This window comes from Oncorhynchus masou, chromosome 33, assembly GCF_036934945.1.
Source record: "Oncorhynchus masou masou isolate Uvic2021 chromosome 33, UVic_Omas_1.1, whole genome shotgun sequence".
NCBI lineage: Eukaryota > Metazoa > Chordata > Actinopteri > Salmoniformes > Salmonidae > Oncorhynchus > Oncorhynchus masou.
The window spans coordinates 26,630,922-26,654,259 of record NC_088244.1 but is presented as its reverse complement, the minus strand read 5'-3'; the positions used below and the strand labels follow the sequence as shown (position 1 = coordinate 26,654,259).

General features: G+C 42.9%; 1 protein-coding gene across 4 annotated transcripts in view; it reads right to left on the bottom strand.

The window, feature by feature from the left end:
- Positions 1-4,990: 4,990 nt before the first annotated feature.
- LOC135528161 (E3 ubiquitin-protein ligase MIB2-like) overlaps positions 4,991-23,338 on the bottom strand; it is a 73,037-nt gene continuing 54,689 nt past the window's right edge. For all 4 annotated transcript variants that reach the window (XM_064957039.1, XM_064957040.1, XM_064957038.1 and 1 more), the window contains 7 exons: positions 20,916-21,070; positions 13,197-13,323; positions 11,611-11,886; positions 10,225-10,403; positions 9,812-10,005; positions 7,976-8,041; positions 4,991-7,791 (listed from right to left, as the gene is read on the bottom strand). In XM_064957039.1, the coding sequence (XP_064813111.1) occupies positions 7,550-7,791; positions 7,976-8,041; positions 9,812-10,005; positions 10,225-10,403; positions 11,611-11,886; positions 13,197-13,323; positions 20,916-21,070 (1,239 nt within the window). In that variant the 3' untranslated portion in view covers positions 4,991-7,549. The remainder of the gene's footprint in view (positions 7,792-7,975; positions 8,042-9,811; positions 10,006-10,224; positions 10,404-11,610; positions 11,887-13,196; positions 13,324-20,915; positions 21,071-23,338) is intronic.

Below are 23,338 nucleotides of genomic sequence, written 5' to 3'. Positions count from 1 at the left end.
ATCTTCATGGGCTATACTCAGCCTTGTCTCAGGGTAGTAAGTTGGTGGTCTGTTGATATCCCTCTAGTGGTGTGGGGACTGTGCTTTGGCAAAGTGGGTGGGGGTATTGTCGGATGGGGTCACAGTTGCCCCCGACCCACCCATGTCTGAGCCTCCAGTATTTATACTGCAGTAGTCTATGTGCCAGGGGGCTAGGGTCAGTCTGTTATATCTGGTGTAATTCTCCCGTCTTATCTGGTATCCTGTGTGAATTTTAAGTATGCTGCCTCTAATTCTCGCTCTCGTCCCGGGGGACCTGAGCCCTAGGATCATGCCTCAGGACTACCTGGCCCGATGACTCCTGGCATTCCCCAGTCCACCTGGTTGTGCTGCTGCTCCAGTTTCAACTGTTCTGCCTGCGGCTATGGAACCCTGACCTGTTCACCGGACGTGCTACCTTGTCCCGGACCTGCTGTTTTCGACTCTCTGCTGCACCTGCTGTCTCGACCTCTGAATGCTCGGCTATGAAAAGCCAAGTGACATTTCCTCCTGAGGTACTAACCTGTTGCACTCTCTAAAACCACTGTAATTATTATTTGACCCTGCTGATCATCTATGAATGTTTGAACATCTTGAAGAACAATCTGGCCTTAATGGCCATGTACTCTTATCATCTCCACTCGGCACAGCCAGAAGAAGACTGGCCTGCCATCAGAGCCTGGTTCCTCTCTAGGGTTCTTCCTAGGTTCCTGCCTTTCTAGGGAGTTTTTCCTAGCCGCTGTGCTTCTACATCTGCATTGCTTGCTGTTAGGGGTTTTAGGCAGGGTTTCTGTATAACACTTTGTGACATCTGCTGATGTAAAAAGGGTTTTATAAATACATTTGATTGATTGACTTGTATCCATTTGTAAATAACTTGTGTTTTATATGGAACAGGACTGGGACATGACCATTGGACTTGTCAGCCAAACTACTCAGTCTGATGGTAAGAATATGCATCATGTTAACTTACTAAATGTAGAAATGCCTTTATAGACGGTGTTGTAAAAAGCCATACCAGTATAATTTAAAAGAGCAATCTGTAGTTGCTACATAAATGTTTTCAAACTAATAATATTGTACCCATTGATTCTTGAAGAATATAACTTAGAAATGCCTCATGAGCTTAGTTCAATTGTTGTACCCCATCAGAAGCCAACATAAACCAATGTTTGTAAATAAAGTCAATGTAAACCAACACCATACACTGAGTGTACAAAACATGAACACCAGCTCTTTCCATGACAGACTGGCGAGGTGAATGTTATGACACTTGTTAAATTCACTTTAATCAGTGTAGATGAAGGGGATGGGACAGGTTAAAGAAGGATTTTAAAGCCTTGAGACAATTGAGACATTAATTGTGTGTGTGCCATTCATAGGGTGAATGGGAAATAAATCATATTTAAGTGCCTTTGAACGGGGTATGGTAGTAGGTGCCAGGCGCACCGGTTTGTGTCAAGAACTGCAACGTTGCTGTTTTTTTCACGCTCAACTGTTTCCCGTGCTGCTTGATATTAGGAAGGTGTTCTTAATGTTTTGTACACTGTGTATAGCCTCACTACATGGGTAAAACTAATGTTGAAAACGTGGATGGTCAGTCTTGCATCCATAGCTCTGTCTATTAATTTGAGAGTGGTTACATTTCTCCAACCCCATCCCTCAACCTTTGACCTAAACTGGGGACTGGGGTGGGGATGAGCTTTGTTATTGTTTCAACTGCAGATCGCCTCTTTAAAAGGCTATTTATCGCCACACCCTACCATTTAGTATAGAACTTTAGTATAGATCTACCATTTAGTATAGAACCCCCTCTACTTATTGCCTATCTGAATAAAAGGTACAAACAGAGAAAAAGGTTATTTGTTCAACCAAACCACAGACAACCTTTTGCAGTTCTAACGCTTCAGCTTCACCCCACCAGGTGCATAATAGCCATCCACCATTTCAATGTTTTACAACTGAAGTTGTATTTAATAATGAATAACAACTTTACAAATACATAAATATGCCACTCAGCAGATGCTTGTATCCAAAGTTTGAGTGCATACCTGCAGGATTTGAACCCTCCACATTGTCATTGCTAGCGACAAGCTCTTATAAACTGAGCCACACTGGACCAAATGCTCTTTCCTCCATCTTTCCTTTCTTCCTTGAGACAATTATTGCTCTGGTTAGGCTGGGGCCTATTCGGGAATATCTAGTCCATCTCAATAAAATAATTATACTCTCCTTGAAAGAAAAGAAAGATCTAAACTCCATGATAAGAAAATCATAATGTCTCCTCTATTTCATCACATTTCTATCTGCACTGCTCAAAATGCTTCCACCACCTGAGTTAAGCCCCTGCTCTCATGTGGCTCTGTCATCATCCACTCATGAGCAGTTTGTCATATGCAAGTCAATTTGTGTGTTTGTACCATATGTGTTCCTGATGAAGTGGGCATGAGGTTGTTATGTTCGGCTAAGGACAGGGATTGTTTATGATACAGGCCTTGCTAAGAACAGGCTGTCTAGCCTCATCAGTGTGCTCTGCAGCAGAGCGAGATAATTGACCCATTAAAAGCACAGACGCTGAATTGGGAATAGTGAGGCGCTCGCACAATGTTTTGTCTGCATTTCTACCGTTGCTTATTACACCATTATCCAACTCTACCGTTGAGGATAATGGTGTCATTTCATTACACAGCTCTGTAATTATCAATAAGCAGAGATCTAAAGTAACAAATTACAACGGCTCTTGTTACTGTTATTGAGTAGCTTTTCTTGTACTTTTTTTAAGTAATTCTACTTCTTGATTAAAATGTAATTTAAGGAGCAGTACTTCTACTTGAGTATGATATTTCAATACTTGTTGACAGGTGACACCATTGACTCAAGACATCAATATTTGTCTTAAATATCAAATAAAAATTATCATTTTGAAACAGTGCATCTCAAATCATTTTCATACATATAGGTAGGGACCAGGAAATATTGGCTCAATGTGGAGACATTACCATGTGTCGACATATATAAGCTTAAGCTTAAACAGATAGGCTGCGTTTACACTAACGTGGTCTCAGGGCATTTCGTCTTATTTTGTATGTAAATCTGTGACACCCCATTTAGTATGAAATATTAGGTTTCATTATGAATGGAATAGCGGTCGTACAATATCATACATCTTACCTGGACGTAAAATAGCATACAAATTGGATGAGGTAAGTTTGCGGCTATAGAACCCTGACCTGTTCACCGGACGTGCTTCCTGTTTTTCCTAGCCAACGTGCTTCTACACCTGCATTGCCTGCTGTTTGGGGTTTTAGGCTGGGTTTCTGTACAGCACTTTGATATATCAGCTGATGTAAGAAGGGCTATATAAATACATTTGATTTGATTTCAATAAATTTGACTTACCATACAGGTACCTCGTGCTTTAACAACAAAGAATTACGGGGAGAATTCACATTGGTGGTTAGGGGAACTAACAACAAAAGTTAGGATTATTTGAAAAGGTTAGAACTAAAATCACAAAAGTTATGTGAATTTACGTAGCCAATTAGGTGAATTGACCTAAGCTTAGAATAAGGGCAAAGGTTAGCTAAAGTTGTCCCCGACTCTCCTCGAACATGGAACCTTGAGATTGCTAGAAGATCGCCGATTACACCCACCCACCCTCTTTAACCCTACTTTTGTTTCTGTCTATAGTAACTAAACCATTAGTAGGTATCAAGTCTTGGAGGGGCTCAGAAATACATAGTGTTTCATATTGTAGGCTGTTTAAACAGGCAACTCAATTGTGATCGATTGCCCAATTATTGGCAAAAGATTTGATCTGATTAGACAAAAGACCAATTAATGGAGAAAAAAAAGATTAGGCTGCTGCCTGTGTTAATGTAGTCATAATGATCTGATCTTGACCACATAATCAAAAATGTTTTTTGAAAAGACACTATATGAATTTAATCCTGACCTGAATGAGGAAAACTCATTTGGGCAGAATTCTAGGGATCCTTCTCAATTATTCTTCCTCAATGACTTACAGAGGTGATACAGAGGTGAAAGGCCTAAATTCAATTGGATTGAGCAATAACCAGCAACAACTGACACCCACATAGCTGATGTTTTGGCGGTGTCGGAGCGGTCAAATCTGTGAGCAGCTGCTCTTGTGATCATTGTCAGAAATCTACACCCCTCCAACTCACAAAAGTTCCGAATTAGAAAGTCTAGGCTATATAGAAATAATGACGCTCAAATTGAAAATCATTAAATTCAGGATTATATCAGTTGAATTGTGTAGATTACAAGTTTGAACACTGGAATGTGAGATGTAAACAAGGCTACGAGGGATTTCCGTTCAGCCAATGGCAATGTCCGCTTTAGGTATAATGCCGGGAGCCGCTTGTGGATTTGAAAATGAGAAAAAGTTACAATTTAAAATTGTTGATTTACTCGCATGTGATAGAACGCTACATTGTAGCTGGTCCCATCAGATAACCTGGCACATTAGCCCTATGCTAACCTCACCAGGTGGCAGTGTAGACAATTAGGCCTAAGAACTGGCACACAGCAGCATTTAGCTGAACACGGTACTACTGTGTTCAAGAGAAAAGCTTTAAATGTTGTCATTCAACGAGCATGAAACTTCAGTCACAAACCGTGGTTTAATTGAGCCAGAGTTACCTGGAGCGGGGCTTCTGCACCTTGGGCCCAAGGGAGAGCCAGGTGGATCCGAGCTTCAGCACAAAACATTTCAAAATATTAAAGTATGATAAACCATCATGCCAATCAATCAGTTTATCCAACTCAAAATAATACCTTTACCCAACTCTAATTACCCCAATTTACACTTATTGTGAGTAAACTAAATTTGAGTTAGAAAACATGAATATACTATTTGAGTTGGATAAACATATTTCAAGTTAGATGGGTGACATGCCAATTACATGTTGGGAGGAGACAGTGACTGATTAAGCACAGAACACAATCCTTACAAAACAGTTCCATATTTATTGCAAAATATTTTTTGTACAGAATACAACTGAAAAAAAAACATTAACATAAGAATGGACAGTAAGGCCAACAGAACTCCAAGTGCTGTACTGTACACACACCAATAGTAACATTTGTTGCTTAAATATTATGTATGTACTTCTCATAGCAAACCTCTAGTGGTATATTTCAAAACCTCCTGGCTCTTCTAAAGTATTATTACCTTTACCTGTGCACAGAGACTACTCACATGACCCCAGATGACAATATTTGATTATCTAATTCATTCAATCAGAAATGCTCGCTATACTCATCATGACTAAAAAAAAAAATGTTTGGGCTCCACATTTTTTTTTTGATTGATATACTTTGGATCAGAATTCTTTAATATCAGCTTTTAATCAGAAGCGCCGTCTCAAATGACATCCTATTCCCTATGTAGTGCACCACCTTTTACCAGAGCCACGCACATCCCTTTGAAGATTTGGCACTGGTGCAACGTTAGTAGTACTTCTGAGTAAACCTTACTTTCCTCTCTCCCACGCAGCTTTACAAGGCAGAGGTTACAGGTTACATTTTTCTGACATTCAAATGTACATCTTAATTGGCTCTCCCAAAGTTGGGATCTAATGTTACAAAACCCCTGTCACTGGAAGTTTACAATAGAAAAATTAAATAGAAGATTAAAATAGATCAATTTTTTTTAATGCATAAGCCCTTCGGAAAACAAACCAAACATTACAAAGGATGATTAACGATAAAGTACAATCCAAAATGCTTTGCCAAACACAGATTGGGGAGGGTTTCTTCCAGGTAGGATGACTATGATGTGAGACAGACATCTGTTTGAAAGAAAAAAGATACATGACAAGAAAACAGAGTCCAAAAGGCTGCCAAAATTCCACATTGTGACGAAATAAAGAAAAAGCAAATACATGCTCATTATTTTCTGGCTCAGCTTTGGTAGAAGTTCACACACCTCGCTTGATCAATAATCGTTCCTGTTCTGTATTGGAGGATTGATTCATCATCGTGTACAGTATCAGTGTTTTTCCTCTATTTGAGGACACAAAGGCCTCCAGAAGTCAAAAGTCATTCTGTCCAAAAAGAGTCCAAAGTTGACCTATACATAATGACAAACCTCTCTGCACCACCAAATGGGCTGAGCCATGTCTGAGGCTGAATGTGATGATGCTAGCAAGCAGGTCTGTGGGCTGTGTAGTACAACACTACACACTGAGGAGTATAACAGACGCTCAGGTTCAGATGAACAACAGACACAGGCTTCGATTATGCTTTCAATACATATCTATAAAAAACAAAGCCGATGTGTATCTGGGTGATGGTATAATGAAAATTAGTTGCACTTTGTCATCTGACAAAGTCTTTCCTTTGAAGCAGCACGCAAACCCCTCTCTACGATGGTGTAATTGAAACAATTTCATACCTAAAGCAGGAAAGGTATGTTGGACCGAAGTGAACTTCTCCACAGGTCTATTCTGCTATAAAAGCTCTAGCTGTTGTGTTACCAGATCTCAACTAGAAGTCCCTTAATGAACACACACCAAATTGTCAGATGGCTCCAACGTAAAAAGGGTTAACAAAAAAACAACATTCCGTAACCTTTGATACTAGAAGTGTTTCAATGAATCAGGACCCTGAGTAGAGAAGGACATAGGCTTGGGTGAAATTTCAGCAGAAGTCCTTTTTTTACTGAGCAAACACCAAAAATAATATGACTTAGCTAAATAGAGCTAAATAGAAACACCTTTAGACATAAATAACTCAGTACTAATTACTGGTACTCTTAAAACCACACATCTAACCAAACCCACAACACAGTCTTCAGCTTAGAATATGCATATACTCATGCATATATAAAGTGTGTATTTTCCCACTTTTGTACGTACGGCAAGCGTGAGGGGCTATACAGAGGAGCCTTTAGTTATACCATCACCCTCAGGAGACTAACACTGATAACAAAGAGCTTCATACGAAGGAGAGCAAACATAATACACCGGATTCAAGACAGGGAAACATCAGCCAGTTCTCTGCAGCCTTGTAAACAGGGTAGGCAAGACAGGCAAACTGGCGGAACAGGGTGGGATGCAATCTAACAGGGAGTAACAGACATCCTCTTAGAGCAGCACAGGTGATGGACTATTCAGAGGGACTTCCTCCCTGGTTCGTAGGGATGTCCTCCTTGTGGACCAATGGGAATGGAGCTTGCAGCACTACTGACTCCTCCTGACGCAACCCGCTGCGGCTGCTACACACTGGGAGCCACGGACAAAGCATTGCCGAGCATTTCAGAGGCCATGACTGGATTTGAAGAAATGAAGAAACAGGCAACAACAAAACTAAAAAATCAGTACGACCACATCCAGCAAATTAACACTGCTGGGAACCCTGGGTGCAACGTCACGCAATGGAACACAACAAAGCACAGCAGCTGAGCCAGGATGGACGATCGAGTGGCTAATCCCAAAGGACTGAGGAGCAGACTGACTGGGCCACAGGGGGAGGGGAAGAGAGGAAGAAAGGAGGAGGGCCTGGTTCAGACAAAGAGCTGGATGCGCTCCCGGATGGTCTGCCTGCAGATGGGGCAGGTCTTGAGGGCGGCGCTGCAGTCGATGCAGGAGGCGTGGCCGCACTGGAAAACCAGCTTGATATGGTTGTCGATGCAGATGGGGCAGGTGATGCGCTCCTCCATCTGGCGGTAGCGTGATTGCAGCTGCTCCAGCAGGTTGTGCTGCTCGGAGTTCTCCGAGCCCGGGCTGCAGTCCACCTCTGTCTGGTCTGGAGGGAGAGGAAGGGGATGCACATCATTCACTTCAACATCACATAGTATTGTGATCTGTACTAGTATTAGTATGACCCGGACATCTTCTATTTATCCATTTCTACCAATGCTCCTCACCGACACGCATCAATAAAAATCTGAAAACAAGACAGGCCTTCTACTCATCTGTGGTATCATTACCTTGTCTAATTTTCTTTGTGATCGTGACCTGGCATTTGATGCATTTCTTCATTCGATGAGCACACTCTGTGGAGAGATTAGGGAGAAGCACAAGGAGTTACCTCAGATCCCAAACATCAAGACCTCAATCCTAAAATAAGGTACAGAGTACAATTGTGGAAACATCAAAGGCCAGTTTCCCCGGACACAGACTAAACCTAGTCCTGGACTAAAACCACTTTCAATGGATGCATTTTAGTCCAGGACTATCCTTAATGCTCCAGATGCCACCCCACACGCCACCCACACCAGGGCTTGACATACATTTTTTTTTGCCACCTACCCTTCTGACAAGTAGGACTGATATTTTTACTTGTCCGAAAGCTGAAGTCACTTGTTCCAACAAATAAAAAAGGACCCTAACACCATCGGCCAAAAGGGTGACTGAAAATGAGTGAAGTACATAGGAGGAATCTGAAATCATTTCTAAGCTTGCCCATAGACCACATGTCAAAGTTGTTCCATGGAGGTCCGAGTGTCTGCGGGTTTTTTGCTTCTCCCTTGTAATTAATTGATTGAATAAAAGTCACTGATTAGTAAGGAACTCCCCTCACCTGAACTCCCCTAGCTACCATCGAAAATAATCTACAAAAAAATAGATAAAAAGAAAGAAGACCGCTACACATTTGGCTGACATGCTACGGGAGGGACAAGCGCAATCATGACATTGACCAAATATACAGTGGGGCAAAAAAGTATTTAGTCAGCCACCGATTGTGCAAGTTCTCCCACTTAAAAAGATGAGAGGCCTGTAATTTTCATCATAGGTACACTTCAACTATGACAGACAAAATTAGAAAAAAAAATCCAGAAAATCTCATTGTAGGATTTTTAATGAATTTATTTGCAAATTATGGTGGAAAATAAGTATTTGGTCACCTACAAACAAGCAAGATTTCTGGCTCTCACAGACCTGTAACTTCTTCTTTAAGAGGCTCCAATGTCCTCCACTCGTTACCTGTATTAATGGCACCTGTTTGAACTTGTTATCAGTATAAAAGACACCTGTCCACAACCTCAAACAGTCACACTTCAAACTCCACTATGGCCAAGACCAAAGAGCTGTCAAAGGACACCAGATCCTTTCGGCCTCACCTTAAAGGATCTCATTATTACCTTAAAGGATCTCATTATTACCTTAGGCCTCACCTTAAACAATGTAAAACTTTCTGAAATCATGAAATTGCAGGGCAGGACAGATCTAGCATGCATTAAACTGAAAGAGTGACTTAATAGGCCAAGTCATATTCATGTCAAATGGAGAGAAAATAGAACATTTGGGATCCAACAACAATAAGACACTCGAGTGTTGGGGCGGCAGGGTAACCTAGTGGTTAGAGCGTTGGACAACCGAAAGGTTGCAAGTTCAAATCCCCGAGCTGACAAGGTACAAATCTGTCGTTCTGCCCCTGAACAGGCAGTTAACCCACTGTTCCTAGGCCGTCATTGAAAATAAGAATTTGTTCTTAACTGACTTGCCTAGTTATATAAAGGTAAAAAAATAAATAAAATACAAATTATATATATATATATACATACATACATACATACATACATACATACATACACATATATATATATATATATATAGGCAATTTACTGAGAATATCAACCCTGCTGTGCACTGCAGCATCACCGCTGCCGTATCCAATTCTGATTGGACTAATTGTTTGATATTGGAATTTTTTACTCGTCCATTTAGACAACTGAAATCTATATTCTGGTTGTCTGACAATTTTTTTTTTTTTATTGCCCCGGACAAGCCTTAATGTCGAGCTCTGTACACTATCCATCTACCTTCGCAGGCAACAATGTGCTGGCAGGGGCAGAAGAGGACGAGCAGGGCCAGCTCAGAGCAGATGAGGCACTCGCTGGGCCCTGGCAGGGCGGGCATGGCCAGGTTGGTCATGGTGTTGGGCGTTGTGTGGACCCGCCGTAGGCTGGTGCTGCTCAGTGACGTGCCACACGTGATGGCCTGCAGCCGCTGCAACCTAAAAGGAACGATTGGATGGAAGACTGATTTGGTACACATACTGTATGATTAGAGGACAAATCCTATCTTCTTTCTTTTGGTTAGTTATTCGCTCTTTTCTTTATCACTTATTTTAAAGCCCATTTATGTCTGATTGGGGCATTAATCTCCAAGCTGAGCCATCGGAGTGAGGAGTGTGAGAGGTTTTGTTATAATAGTCACTGGCTGCTGTATGTACCGGTACTTCTCGGAGAAGCCCTTGATGAGCTGCAGCACGGCTGTATCCGCCACCAAGTCCAGGGGGCTCTTGCCCTTGTGGTTCGCATAGTTGATGTCGGCGCCCTCCTGTGCCAGGAAACAGGCGATGGCCGCGCCCACGCTCAGCTCCGTGTTACCCATCAACCCCGAGCTGCTCAGCTACACAGGAGACATGAAGAGGGAGGGAGAAGGAGGGGAAGAAGAAAGAGAATTGAGTTCTGATGAACCTTTAATCTGGTAAATTAAAGGAATCACATAAGTGAGCTTGAAAGCCGCACACATACGATATAGCAGAGAGAGAGACAGACAGTACAGTGTACAACAACCACAACAAGAGTGTAATTACGGGGGACATAAGATTACACTAAACTGCTAGTAACTGATCATTAGTATAAATTCATCAATAATCTTCTATTAATTATAGTAGTCAGTGGCATGTCAGAGATGCAAGCTGCACACCTGTTTACAGAATTCAAAGGGCATGTCTGGTCCTCATACACAGACTAGAGTACCGCAAGGGTGTGTTGTCACTAAACCCAATGCACCCCAGCTGGACAAATCCAGAACCCCCCGCCCCCCCCTCCTTTGCTTACAATGTGAATACAGGGTACTAAGACTGGCCACCTTGAGATGGCCAGTTTGTGTTTGTTTACCCCATCCATCCACCAAGCCCCAAAAAAGGCTTGGCGGTTGGCCAGCATTGTTTGAGCGCTGCAGTGTTTGGGGTCGTGCCGATATGAGAGGATGCCCTTCGCCAGTGGCAGCTAGAACACAATGCTGATGATTTGCATTTATATAAAGCTCTTCTCAAAATAACAGTGCTTTATGTTGTAATTGTGCAGTTATTGGGGGGTAACTAATTCCTTCCACCAACAATCTGTTGCACCGACCTGGGAGTGTAGTCATACAAGGCTCTGTTGTTACCTTGTCCATATTGTAAAATATAATTAATTCCCAATAACCTACCTAGCTAATAGAAGGAACACATTTTTTTGAATAGAGGTGAGGAGTGATTGTGCCTATATAAAGCTGGGGGAGAATATATCTCACACCATCCTTCTCCTGGCCTGGGCTCCATCTTTACATGCTTCAGCCAACTCCATTGGCTACCATTGTGAACAACAATCAGAGGAATTTAGCTAAAGCACATCTGGGACCAGGCTGCCCGGTTAAGGATGTGATCAGGACAACATAGAAAAACTAGCCTGTTGGAACTAGTCTGATCGCTGTGTTCACCATTCTAGGAAAAGCAGGATTTTGGCTAGGGGATAGGTCAGTTTCAAATGTATATGAATGGAGGACAATGTTAGAAATGCAGGAATTCCTGACTAATCAAGAAGGATCACACCCCTCCTCACAGTCCTACCTGACAGTAGAGCGAGGACGAGGATGAGCCCGGGCCCCCCTCTCCTCTCTCCTGTGTGGTGGTTGTGGTGCTGGAGGTGGCCGGGGTGAGCTTGGCATTGGCCAGCTGCGGGCGGCTGAGGGCCACGTGCATGGCCGTGTCCCCGTCCTCGTCCTCCACATTGACGTCGGAGCCCTCGGCCACCAGCAGCTGCACCAAGTCCCCGTGGCCCTGCGTCACCGCCAGCTGCAACGGCGTCTGGTTGCGGTTGTTGCGGATGTTGATGTCGCAGCGGCCCTGAGAGAGGGTGGGTGAGAGGCCAGGGAAAGTTAGTTGGTGTTTGTGATCATCTTTAGGTATTGCTGTCATGTAAACAATTTTGGAAGGCTAAGGTACAAATGTTAGATTGTATGGGTTTGCTTTTTATGTCACTGTCCTGTGACTGCCTGGTATCTTAGTATTTCCCTGTGCTGTTTTGCTGTACTGTATTATGCTGCTATTATGCTGTACTGCACTAAGATTGTGCACAGAGGGGTCAATTGGCTGGAAGAATACAATATTAAGGACAAACGGCTGATTTTGCTTTTCTGGGGCAGAAAAGGGTTCAAATGCTTGTGTTTCTTGTCAGAAACATTTAGGTCTTTAGGCCTAAGACATGGTAAAAAACAACTAGACCTAATGGTTCCTTATAGCACCTTTTTATTTAATTTTAAATGTAGCCTATATTCAAATCCAGATGCATCTTATTCGAAAGACATAGCCTATAGGATAGGCTAAAATATATTATTTTGTTTAGGCTACTTTATTTATTTTGTTACTTGTAGTTCTTATTTTAAGATTTGTACAGTTAGATAGGAAAAAGGCATATCCTAATTGGCCTATTTGTTTTTTTGGGGAATAAGCCAATGTTCATTCGTTACAAAGAAAGTTCCAAATAATAATTTTGTTTTATCTGATTGTCTATCTAGGAGTTTTACAGTTCGATAGGCAAAAGGCATAGCCTAGGGATAATGGGCCTATTCATTTTTAGCCCAATGTTCATTTAAGTGTTGTAAAGAATATTATAAGCTATATATTAATTTGTTTTTTCTGATTGTTGTTGACTTTTATATAAATGCCAAATTTTTAAGCTATTGAAAATACAGACTCATCATTCATTTATCTGCTGTGGGAGCACTTAAACAAATATTTATAATATTGTCGAAGTTTAACTTGAAGTAACGTTTAATTGCGACTTTAATTGACAGTAGGCCTAGCCTATGTGTAGGCCTATAATTATTGGCTGTTTGGTTTGCAAGGAGGGATTTTTTCCAACAGCACAATTGTTCTAGTACTTGTAATGTTTAGTGTGGCATTTCTGTCCCAGTTTCAAAGGATGCTGTCAATGCAGAATTAAGGAAAGTTTCTTGGAAAGTTCATTTTAAGCCAACAAGTGTTGCATGGAAACAACAACTCTTCAAGCTGCTCCACAACCAAACATGTCATATCGGTTAACAGCCACCAGGAGGAGGTCTCCTTCATTACTCTGGGGAGCAGAGAGCGAAGGGGAGACAGAAAGACACAGATATACAGGCTGGGTGAAACCCCTTTTTAGCCCCGTTCCTTACTTCTTTTACAAGGATCTCGGCCACGTCACGGTGGTTGTTGAGGGCGGCCAGGTGCAGAGCTGAGAAGCCGTCCTCCTTCTTGACGTCCACCAGCTGACGTGCCCGAGCCAAGATCTTCTCCGTGGCCCTGTGGAAACAAATGGCCTTGAGTTCAGATGTGATATATAGTGCACTACTCATATAATGTACATGTTTCGTGCCTTGGGGACAGAAGAGTGCTTTATGGATTATAATCACACACACACACACACACACACACACGGAAACCCTGGAATCAGAGACAATGTTGTGACGTAGGTCAATGTGTCACATCGGTAGCTTAAGGGGCATTTGGATGATGGCACAGACAGCTGCTTCAGGAGTTAGAACTAAGCCGTCATAAGAAGGAAAGGAAACGACACAGCCAGCGAGCCCCAATATTGGTCAGGGATTTCCATTAGGCAGTGCTAAGCGTTTTACTAAGGAGCAGCAGCTCTGAACAGCATTGACCTCCAGCTCTCGACTGAACTTGCATTAAAGGATTGCCGTTGCTCATTCCTAACACCCTCCTCCTCCCCCGTCATACATCTCACTCTACCATCAGTCACTTCCTCCACCATTCCCACACTCAGATAAATCTTCCTCAAGCACTCATCATAATTCACTCTAATTCACACCACATATTCATGCCACAAAATGTTTTCTATAACTACTTCTACAGACTTCCGCCAATCTCCATAGTATGCAAAGTGAGAGGTGGTGGTGGTGGAAAGACTGAGCTGGGGCTTTGAGAAAGAATAGGAAGGGTGTATTGAATAATCCTGCTTTGTTATTCAAGCACTGGGTTTTGATATTGCAGTCCGTCGAAGGGCTGGCTGGCTGTAAAGCAGGGCTGTCCGTGTCCATCCTCTGCGCCGGCTGCTTTATGGCGTGTGAAATTGAACTCAACAGACCTTAGTTAGTCAGTGCCCCAGTCCCTTAGCCCTGGCCTGTAGAGTATTATTCAGTTCTCGGGCCACTGCAGACAGGCAGGCTCTTTTCCATTAGTTAGTTGTTTTTAACTTGCATCTCATTTTTAATAATCTAATGTCAACATGAAGCATTTGCATCTCCAAGTTACTGTTAAATAATTTGAAATGTCATGAGGCATCTATAAATTATATTCTTCAAGAAAAATGTAAATGACCACCACTAAACAGCAAATTAGACATTTGAGTGTCGACTCGACTGGGTAACCGTTTACTGTAAGTAATTACAGTAGTGTACAGTAAAAGCACGGTCAGAGGATGCATAGTCAAATTATTTCTGCTGCGGAGTGCAATAAGGGGGTTTAATGCAGCATTATTTATGATAGCAACAAAGTGCTGCTAATTGCAGCCCTCATTAACACATGCTCATCTGTTTCAGACGCATTACTGTACACGACCAGCAGAGCTGGCTGGGACGAAACAAAAGGGCTGGGAATTGCCAGGGACCTCACGAAAAGATATTATCATGATGCTTAGGTGCCGATACAATATGCATTGCGATTTTCAAGATACTTAGGTGTCGACACGATACGTAATGTGATTCTCAAGATACTTAGGTGCCGACACGATATGTAATGTGATTCTCAAGATACTTAGGTGCCGACACAATATGTAATGTGATTCTCAAGATACTTAGGTGCCGACACAATATGTATTGCGATTCTCAAGATACTTAGGTGCCGACACAATATGTAATGTGATTCTCATGACTCTACATGTATTGTGATTTGATACTGAGATTTCATTGCGATTTGATGTTCCATACATATTTCTCACTATGTCTGCTGCATAGAGATAAGGGAGCATGATAAAAGTTTGATCAGTCATGGAAATAAAAGTGGCTCACTATTTAAAAAAAAGATGGGGAACAAGATATACAATGAAAAATACCAGAGTTTTGGCGCAGGTACAGCATTTAATTTTTACAAATCAATATAATATCGTCCAAAATAATGTTGCGATATGTAACTGTATAGATCCCCCCCCCCTATCCCTAGGAAACAACCAGCAGATGGGCATGGTCAGCCAGCCTTGCTAGAAGCAGCTCACCACATACTGTACTACTGGTGGGGGGGGACATCCAGGTCATTTGTACCTGCAGTGTGGATCACATAGGGAGGAGGGGGAGGTAAAATGGAGGGTGGATAGGGAGGTTGTCACGGCTGCCTCCCTCGCTCCTCCATCAAGACCGCATCTCTCAGATCCCCCCTACCCCTCCCCACTTCACAAGCTCATAGTCCCGGCCCCCCCTCCCCTTGCAGCCCTTGGAAAGTGTTTCTGATTGGATTTTTGCCCAATCACTCCGTCGCATCTCACCTCGCCTTCCCTCGGTTTAGATTTCTGCATCATTTCCATAATAACCCCTGCACATTCATGAATATTCCCATATCTACGAGGCATTACTGTCTTAACATGAGCTCAAACAGCACGACTTGAGGGCATTCCAAAGCTATGATAATGACTACACTCGAGAGCAAATGTATTTTTGGGTTTTCATCGTTTGGTATTAATCGTGGACTCATTGGGGAAATAAACATCGCTTCTAAGTGACATTGATTTGAGGAGGTGGAAAGAAATGTGTGTTAATTTGCTGAGTAACTATGTGACGCAGAGGGACAGAGGAAGTCATCTCAGATGTTTAATGTTGCTGTGGTTGGACTGTGTGTGAGGGATAAGGCCGAGCTGGGGTAAGTACAGACAGATGGATTGGCCTTTGGCTGGGAGCCTTGCTGGGTACTCGGGAAGGAGCACTGAGAGCCCAGGTCACCAGATAGAGAGATGAAGAGAGAGATTGAAGAAGATTGGAGAGAGGGAGGGAGGGTGAGAAGAGACAGCGGCGAGCGAGAAAGAGGGAAAGAGAGAGAAAGGGCCTCTCCGAGGCTCTCTGTCTCATTGTCTGTCTGTGTCTGGGGAGCTCTAGTACTCCTCTGGCTGCCTGTGTCTGGGGAGCTCCAGTACTCCTCTGGCTGCCTGTGTCTGGGGAGCTCCAGTACTCCTCTGGCTGCCTGTGTCTGGGGAGCTCCAGTACTCCTCTGGCTGCCTGTGTCTGGGGAGCTCCAGTACTCCTCTGGCTGCCTGTGTCTGGGGAGCTCCAGTACTCCTCTGGCTGCCTGTGTCTGGGGAGCTCCAGTACTCCTCTGGCTGCCTGTGTCTGGGGAGCTCCAGTACTCCTCTGGCTGCCTGTGTCTGGGGAGCTCCAGTACTCCTCTGGCTGCCTGTGTCTGGGGAGCTCCAGTACTCCTCTGGCTGCCTGTGTCTGGGGAGCTCCAGTACTCCTCTGGCTGTCTGTGTCTAGGGAGCTCCAGTACTCCTCTGGCTGCCTGTGTCTGGGGAGCTCCAGTACTCCTCTGGCTGCCTGTGTCTGGGGAGCTCCAGTACTCCTCTGGCTGCCTGTGTCTAGGGAGCTCCAGTAATCCTCTGGCTGCCTGTGTCTGGGGAGCTCCAGTACTCCTCTGGCTGCCTGTGTCTGGGGAGCTCCAGTACTCCTCTGGCTGCCTGTGTCTGGGGAGCTCCAGTAGTCCTCTGGCTGTCTGTGTCTAGGGAGCTCTAGTACTCCTCTGGCTGCCTGTGTCTGGGGAGCTCCAGTACTCCTCTGGCTGCCTGTGTCTGGGGAGCTCCAGTACTCCTCTGGCTGCCTGTGTCTGGGGAGCTCCAGTACTCCTCTGGCTGCCTGTGTCTGGGGAGCTCCAGTACTCCTCTGGCTGCCTGTGTCTGGGGAGCTCCAGTACTCCTCTGGCTGCCTGTGTCTGGGGAGCTCCAGTACTCCTCTGGCTGCCTGTGTCTGGGGAGCTCCTGTACTCCTCTGGCTGCCTGCCTCTGGGGAGCTCCAGTACTCCTCTGCCTTCCGAGGATCCTTTTAGAACTAGGTTCTTTCCCCATTTCCTCAGATAAACGAAATAAATACCTTCAACCAAATAAACAAATGCACATTTGAGAGGAGCAAGAGAAGAATTTGATAATTATGACTAAACTCAAAACCACTTTAAGGTTGCTACTTTGGGGTAAAAGAAACCCAAATAACTAAACAATGAAAGAAACACAGACACTTGTGCATCTTTCAGCAAAAAAATCCTAAAGGCCAAAAGCCGAAACGAGTTGGTTCTACTTTTAGCAATAAATACATTTTTTTTTTTTATTCCATTGTTCTCCACTATACCTCAGCATGCATGCATACATACAAAAAGTTTGAATACCACTGCTGTAATACATGTACAGTGGGAAGAACAAGTAGTTGATACACTGCCGATTTTACAGGTTTTCCTACTTACAAAGCATGTAGAGGCAAATGAATTACTTAAAAATCATACAATGTGATTTTCTAGATTTTTTGATTCCGTCTCTCACAGTTGAAGTGTACCTATGATAAATATTACAGAACTCTACATGCTTTGTAAGTAGGAAAACCTGCAAAATCGGCAGCGTATCAAATACTTGTTCTCCCCACTGTGTGTACATTTATGGAATAGAGATACAAGCAGGATAGGGCAGATGTGTGTGTGTGTTTACTGTGGAATTCAGGCATGGGGGGGTGTAGTTATTTAGTCCCCCCAGAGCTGTGGGAGTGAGCTGTGCCAATGTGATGAGAGAATCTGGGCCATAACTACTAGTAGCAATAACATCTGCTAAATATGTGTATGTGACCAATAACATTTGATTTGATTTGGGGAGGAGGGTCCTGGCTTGTGGCACAAATCCCATACTGATAATATACTTTTTGTGCTTCAGGTTCAATTCATCTATATGTGACTTTGTTGAGCTTCACAATCAACTGTAGAAACTTTTGGATTCCTTGGACATGATTGCTGCCAAACCTTGTCCATAGACTGCTTACAGGGTAAGGAAACCAATTTGTAATTTGGGTGAATTATCCCTTTAACAGTAACACAAGTGTCTTGCTATATGGTGTTGGGTTAAGCAAAGCCAGTTACTCTAAACCAGTGGTTCCCAACTCCAGTCCTCCAGTACCCCCCAACAGCACACATTTTTGTTGTAGCCCCAGACAAACTCACCTGATTGAACTCATTGAGGGCCTGATGAATAGTTGACAACTTGAATCAGGTGTGCTTGTCTGGGGCTACAATATAAATGTGTACTGTTGGGGGTACTTGAGGACTGGAGCCGGGAACCACTGGTTACGCCATGACTAACAGACTGTTCTGATGCCAATAGAATGTCTAACAGTTGCGTTTTGATGTACTTCAATCACTTGTTGGGTCTATAAGCATTTGTTCTGTCCTGTATTTCAGTCCTATCACCCTGAATAAGGCACAGTGATGCCCATACGTTGGTGGTTTACCCAATAAATTACTGGGAGCTTGTATAGAGTGTGCAACTCTTTATTTTTTATAGCCTACAGTTTTCACTGTTTGTCAGTACCTTTACTAACTTTTTTTGGGGTGTGCGCCAGCTCAAGCTTTCACTAGACTCTGGGGTTTAAAGGCCTGACGAAGAACAAAACTGAAAGCAATGTTACAACTTTAAACACTGTTGGGCTGGGTATTCTAGTCATTGCCGAAACAAATGTATTTCACCCTGGCTTTGGTAACTAAACTGATTTCAGATCAAAGTCATTGTGGACTCTTTGCCAACACTAGGGTTTTTTGTTTCTGATGTGAGATCTGCGCCTTCTGTCTGTATCTGGTATGTACTTATTCAATGCAACACCACTACCCTGATTGTTTGAGCACAAACTACCAGTTCATCATCACAAACTGTATGGACAAAGAATGTAGCCTAGCCATGAATGTGTGTGGGACGTCTTGAGTGTCTTCTCTCTCAGTGTTAATAGTGCTGGTGGGAAGGGAAGGAGGGCGAGAGACAGGAGAGCCTGGCTGTTCTCAGTGCTGAGGCTCATGGGAACAGAAGCTGTGTGGGAGCTTCCCGTCTCAGCCTGGTGTGTGTTAGGGCTGGACTGTATACGGTATTTTATGATATACTGGTATTGAAGCAGGGGTTTGGGTTTTTACTTTATCTTCTATACCGGTATTTTAATGTTTCGTTCACTCTCTGCCCTTTCTTTCCGTGCCACTTTCCACACAGACCTAGCCCTGCCCCCTGTCACTCAAGGAGCGCATTTGTTGGTCCTCTACCACGAGACACTTGTGTTCAGTCTGCATGGTCAATGCAGCACATGCAACAATGTTATTGACAATAATGCTGTTTTCACTTTGCTTCTTAATATAAATCCACTAGCGTTCTAATATTACACTATTCGTTTGTGTTTCTTAAATCAGCAAACAGCTATTTTTTCTTTCCTTAGCAAGTTGCCCAGCATTTTGTGAGACGCTAATTGTTAGCCGCTAATGCTAATAGCTAGCTACCTATCAAATAAATGTACTTGAGTAAGAGCAAACGTAGCTAGCTAATACAGCCTGATAATACCAGTGATGGTGTAGACCTAAATCAGCATGTTGTTTGTGCAACAGTATCTTCTAAATCAAAGAGGACTATGCAAAGCAAGAATATGTTAGCTACATGAAGTAGCTAAGAGAAAAGTGCAATGTAGCCAAAGTTTATAGGGTCCCCTAAGAAACACTTATCAGCAATTTAGTTCCTACCCTGTCACAAAAACTTTTCCCTGGCATTTTAATTCGTTAGAAGTCTTTCTATTTCCACGACAGTTTTGCTCTAATTCGCAAGTCAAATCACAATTGCAACATTTGGTTAAAGATAAATCCTACATTATTTGCCCATATCGTGCAGCCCTACGTGGCAGTGTGTAAATTATCTCAATTGAGCAGTGGTGTAGAGTACTTAAGTAAAAATACTTTCAAGTACTACTTAAGTAATTTTGTTGGTATCTTTACTTTACTATTTTTTTGACAGCTTTTTACTTTTACTTCACTACAATCCTAAATAAAATACTGTACTTTTTACTCCATACATTTTCCCTGATACCTAAAAGTACTTTTTGAATGCTTAGCAGGACAGGAAAATGGTCCAATTCACACACTTGTCAAGAGAACATCCCTGGTCATCTACTGCCTCTGATCTGGTTAGCTTAATATAAGGAAATTGAAATTATTTATACTTTTACTTTTGATACTTAATTACATTTACTTTAGATACGTAAGTATATTTAAAACCAAATACTTTTAGACGTTTACTAAAGTAGTATTTTACTGGGTGACTTTCCCTTTGACTTGAATCATTTTTTATTAACACTATCTTTACTTTTACTCAAGTATGACAATTGGGTACTTTTTCTACCACTGCAATTGAGTGCAGGAAATGCAGAAATTATAAAAGTGCTGAAATTTGTTTTGGTTGAAGTTGAATTGAATAGTATAAAACAATCAGAATGGAGAGACTCATTGATATCACTTAGAATGTATGTGTTGCCTTCCTCGGATTACTCACTACTCATAAAGGAAATGTAGAACTTGTATTATTCAAAAACTAAAAATACCGTCAAATACCGTTCAACTTTTTGTAAATACTGTGATATAATATTTTGGCCATATCGCCCAGTCCTAGTTTGTGCGTGTGTGAAGAGTATGAGGGTTGTAGTGAGATGTAGCTAGTATGTGTGTGTAGTGTATAGTCTAGTAGTATGTGTGTGTAGTGTATAGTCTAGTAGTATGTGTGTGTGTAGTGTCTAGTACTTATAGTAGTGTTGATTGTACTTACAGCTTGTTGCCTTTAAGGGTGGCGTGGTGTGTGTAGTGTGTATGAGGTAATGTGTAGTGTACAGCAGCAGTGTGGTACTCACAGCTTGTTGCCTTTGAGGGCTGCGTGGTGCAGCAGGTTGAAGCCGCGGTTGTTCTGCTGGGTGAAGTCGATGTTGGGCACCACCGCCAGGATCTCAATGATGTTCCGGAAGTCTTTGGCGATGGCGTCGTGCAGTGGTGTGTCTCCATACGAGTCCTGGTGGGATAGGAGGAGAAAGTAGTTAGCCCTATAATAAATTATATGGGGTTAGTTTAGAGGATGGTAGCCCCTAAAGGAGAGGGTTATAACTTGGGCAGGGAGAGCTGATCCTAAATCTGTACAGCATCTTGTCCTAATAGCAGTCCTGGAGGGAAGTGAGATATGGCCGTAACGGTACACATATTCGTACAAAACCATTCGGTACAGGGACCTCGGTTCAGTCAGCACTGTGAACCCAAATTGATTAAAAAAAAATATATAACAAATAAATACACTAGGCTAAATACACTAGGCTATGCATACACTGCGTTGTATGCCTCGAGTAAATCTGAGCTGAAAAAAACATTTCTGGCTTATTTGGTTAAAAGAACTAGAGCCTATGTGCAAGTTGTAATCTAAATTAAAATCTTAATTGGCGCACTTCAAATTGTCCTTTTGTGAGGCGCAGTCGGGAACTCGTTCTGTACAATGGCGAGTGTTGGGGTCGATAAACCAGGAGGATTCTCCATCATCGTTTAAATCTCCAGTTGGGAACATGCTGGCTTCCCAGTAGATTACAACGGTGATGGAAAGAGAGAGTACGTCACCACTGCTTCACGAGAATAGCCAATGCAGCTGCCAACACCTCAAACATGTTGCACATTTACGCCAACATCACCCAGTATCCTACTACTGGAGCAAGACATAACACACACAACTCCAGGCAGCCATTCCACTCCACCTGAGCACGCACACTGCACAAGCGGAAAAATGAAATATCCCGAGCCGTACCCAAAACCAGAGACTTGTTGTGAGGCATAAGGAGCTGTTTTGAGGTGTGGCCATTTGAGTAAAGCCCAGACAGAGAGCTGGAGAGACATCTAAATGGCTTTAATGAGCTCAACAACTGGACCCAAGTGAGCAGAAAAAAAAATCACACAGCCCTTATAGAAAAATTAATCAGGCTGGGGGTGAATGTGTGTGTCCATTTTAGATAACATAGTACTTTATTAATCACACAAAGGGAACATGTAATTGTACCGGCCAAGAGATATACCAACAATAAATACAAAACAAATGACAAAGACACTAAAAGCAGCACACAATTCAGAAAGTATTCAGACCCTTGACATTTTCCACTTTTTGTTACATTACATCCTTATTCTATAATGTACTAACATAATAATAATTCTCATCAATCTACACAAAATACCTCGTAATGACAAAGCGACAACAGGTTTTTAGAATTTTTTGCAAATGTATTAAAAATAACAGACACCTTATTTACATAAGAATTCAGACCCTTTGCTATGAGACTCGAAATTGAGCTCTGGTGCATCCTGTTTCAATTGATCATCCTTGATGTTTCTACAACTTAATTGGAGTCTACCTGTGGTAAATTCAATTGATTGGACATGATTTGGAAAGGCACACACCTGTCTATATAAGGTCCCACAGTTGACAGTGCATGTCAGAGCAAAAACCAAGCCATGAGGTCGAAGGAATTGTCCATAGAGCTCTGAGATAGGATTGTGTTGAGGCACAGATCTGGGGAAGGGTACAAACATTTTTGCAGCATTGAAGGTTCCCAAGAACACAGTAGCCTCCATCCTTCTTAAATGGAAGAAGTTTGGAACCACCAAGACTCGTCCTATAGTTGGCTCCCCGGCCAAACTGAGCCACTGGGTGAGAAAGACCTTGGTCATGGAGGTGACCAAGAACCCAATGATCACTTTGACAGAGCTCCAGAGTTCCTCTGTAGAGATGGGAGAACCTCTGCAGCACTCCACCAATCAGGCCTTTATGGTGGAGTGTCCAGACGGATGCCACTTCTCAGCTCCCGCTTGGAGGGCTCTGACCATGAGAAACAAGATTCTCTGGTCTGACGAAACCAAGATTGAACTCTTTGGCCTGAATGCCAAGCGTCACATCTGGAGGAAACCTGGCGCCATCCCTATGGTGAAGCATGAGAGAAAGGGAAAGGGGGATACCTAGTCAGTTGCACAACTGAATGCATTCAACTGAAATGTGTCTTCCGCATTTAAACCAACCACTCTGAATCAGAGAGGTGCAGGGGGCTGCCTTAATTGACATCCATGTCATCGGCGCCCGGGGAACAGTGGGTTAACTGCCTTGCTCAGGGGCAGAACGGCAGATTTTTACCTTGTCAGCTCGAGGATTCGATCCAGTAACCTTTCCGTTACTGGCCCAACGCTCCTACCCGCCAGGATACATGCCGCCCTGCATGGTGTTGGCAGCATCATGCTGTGGGGATGTTTTTCAGCG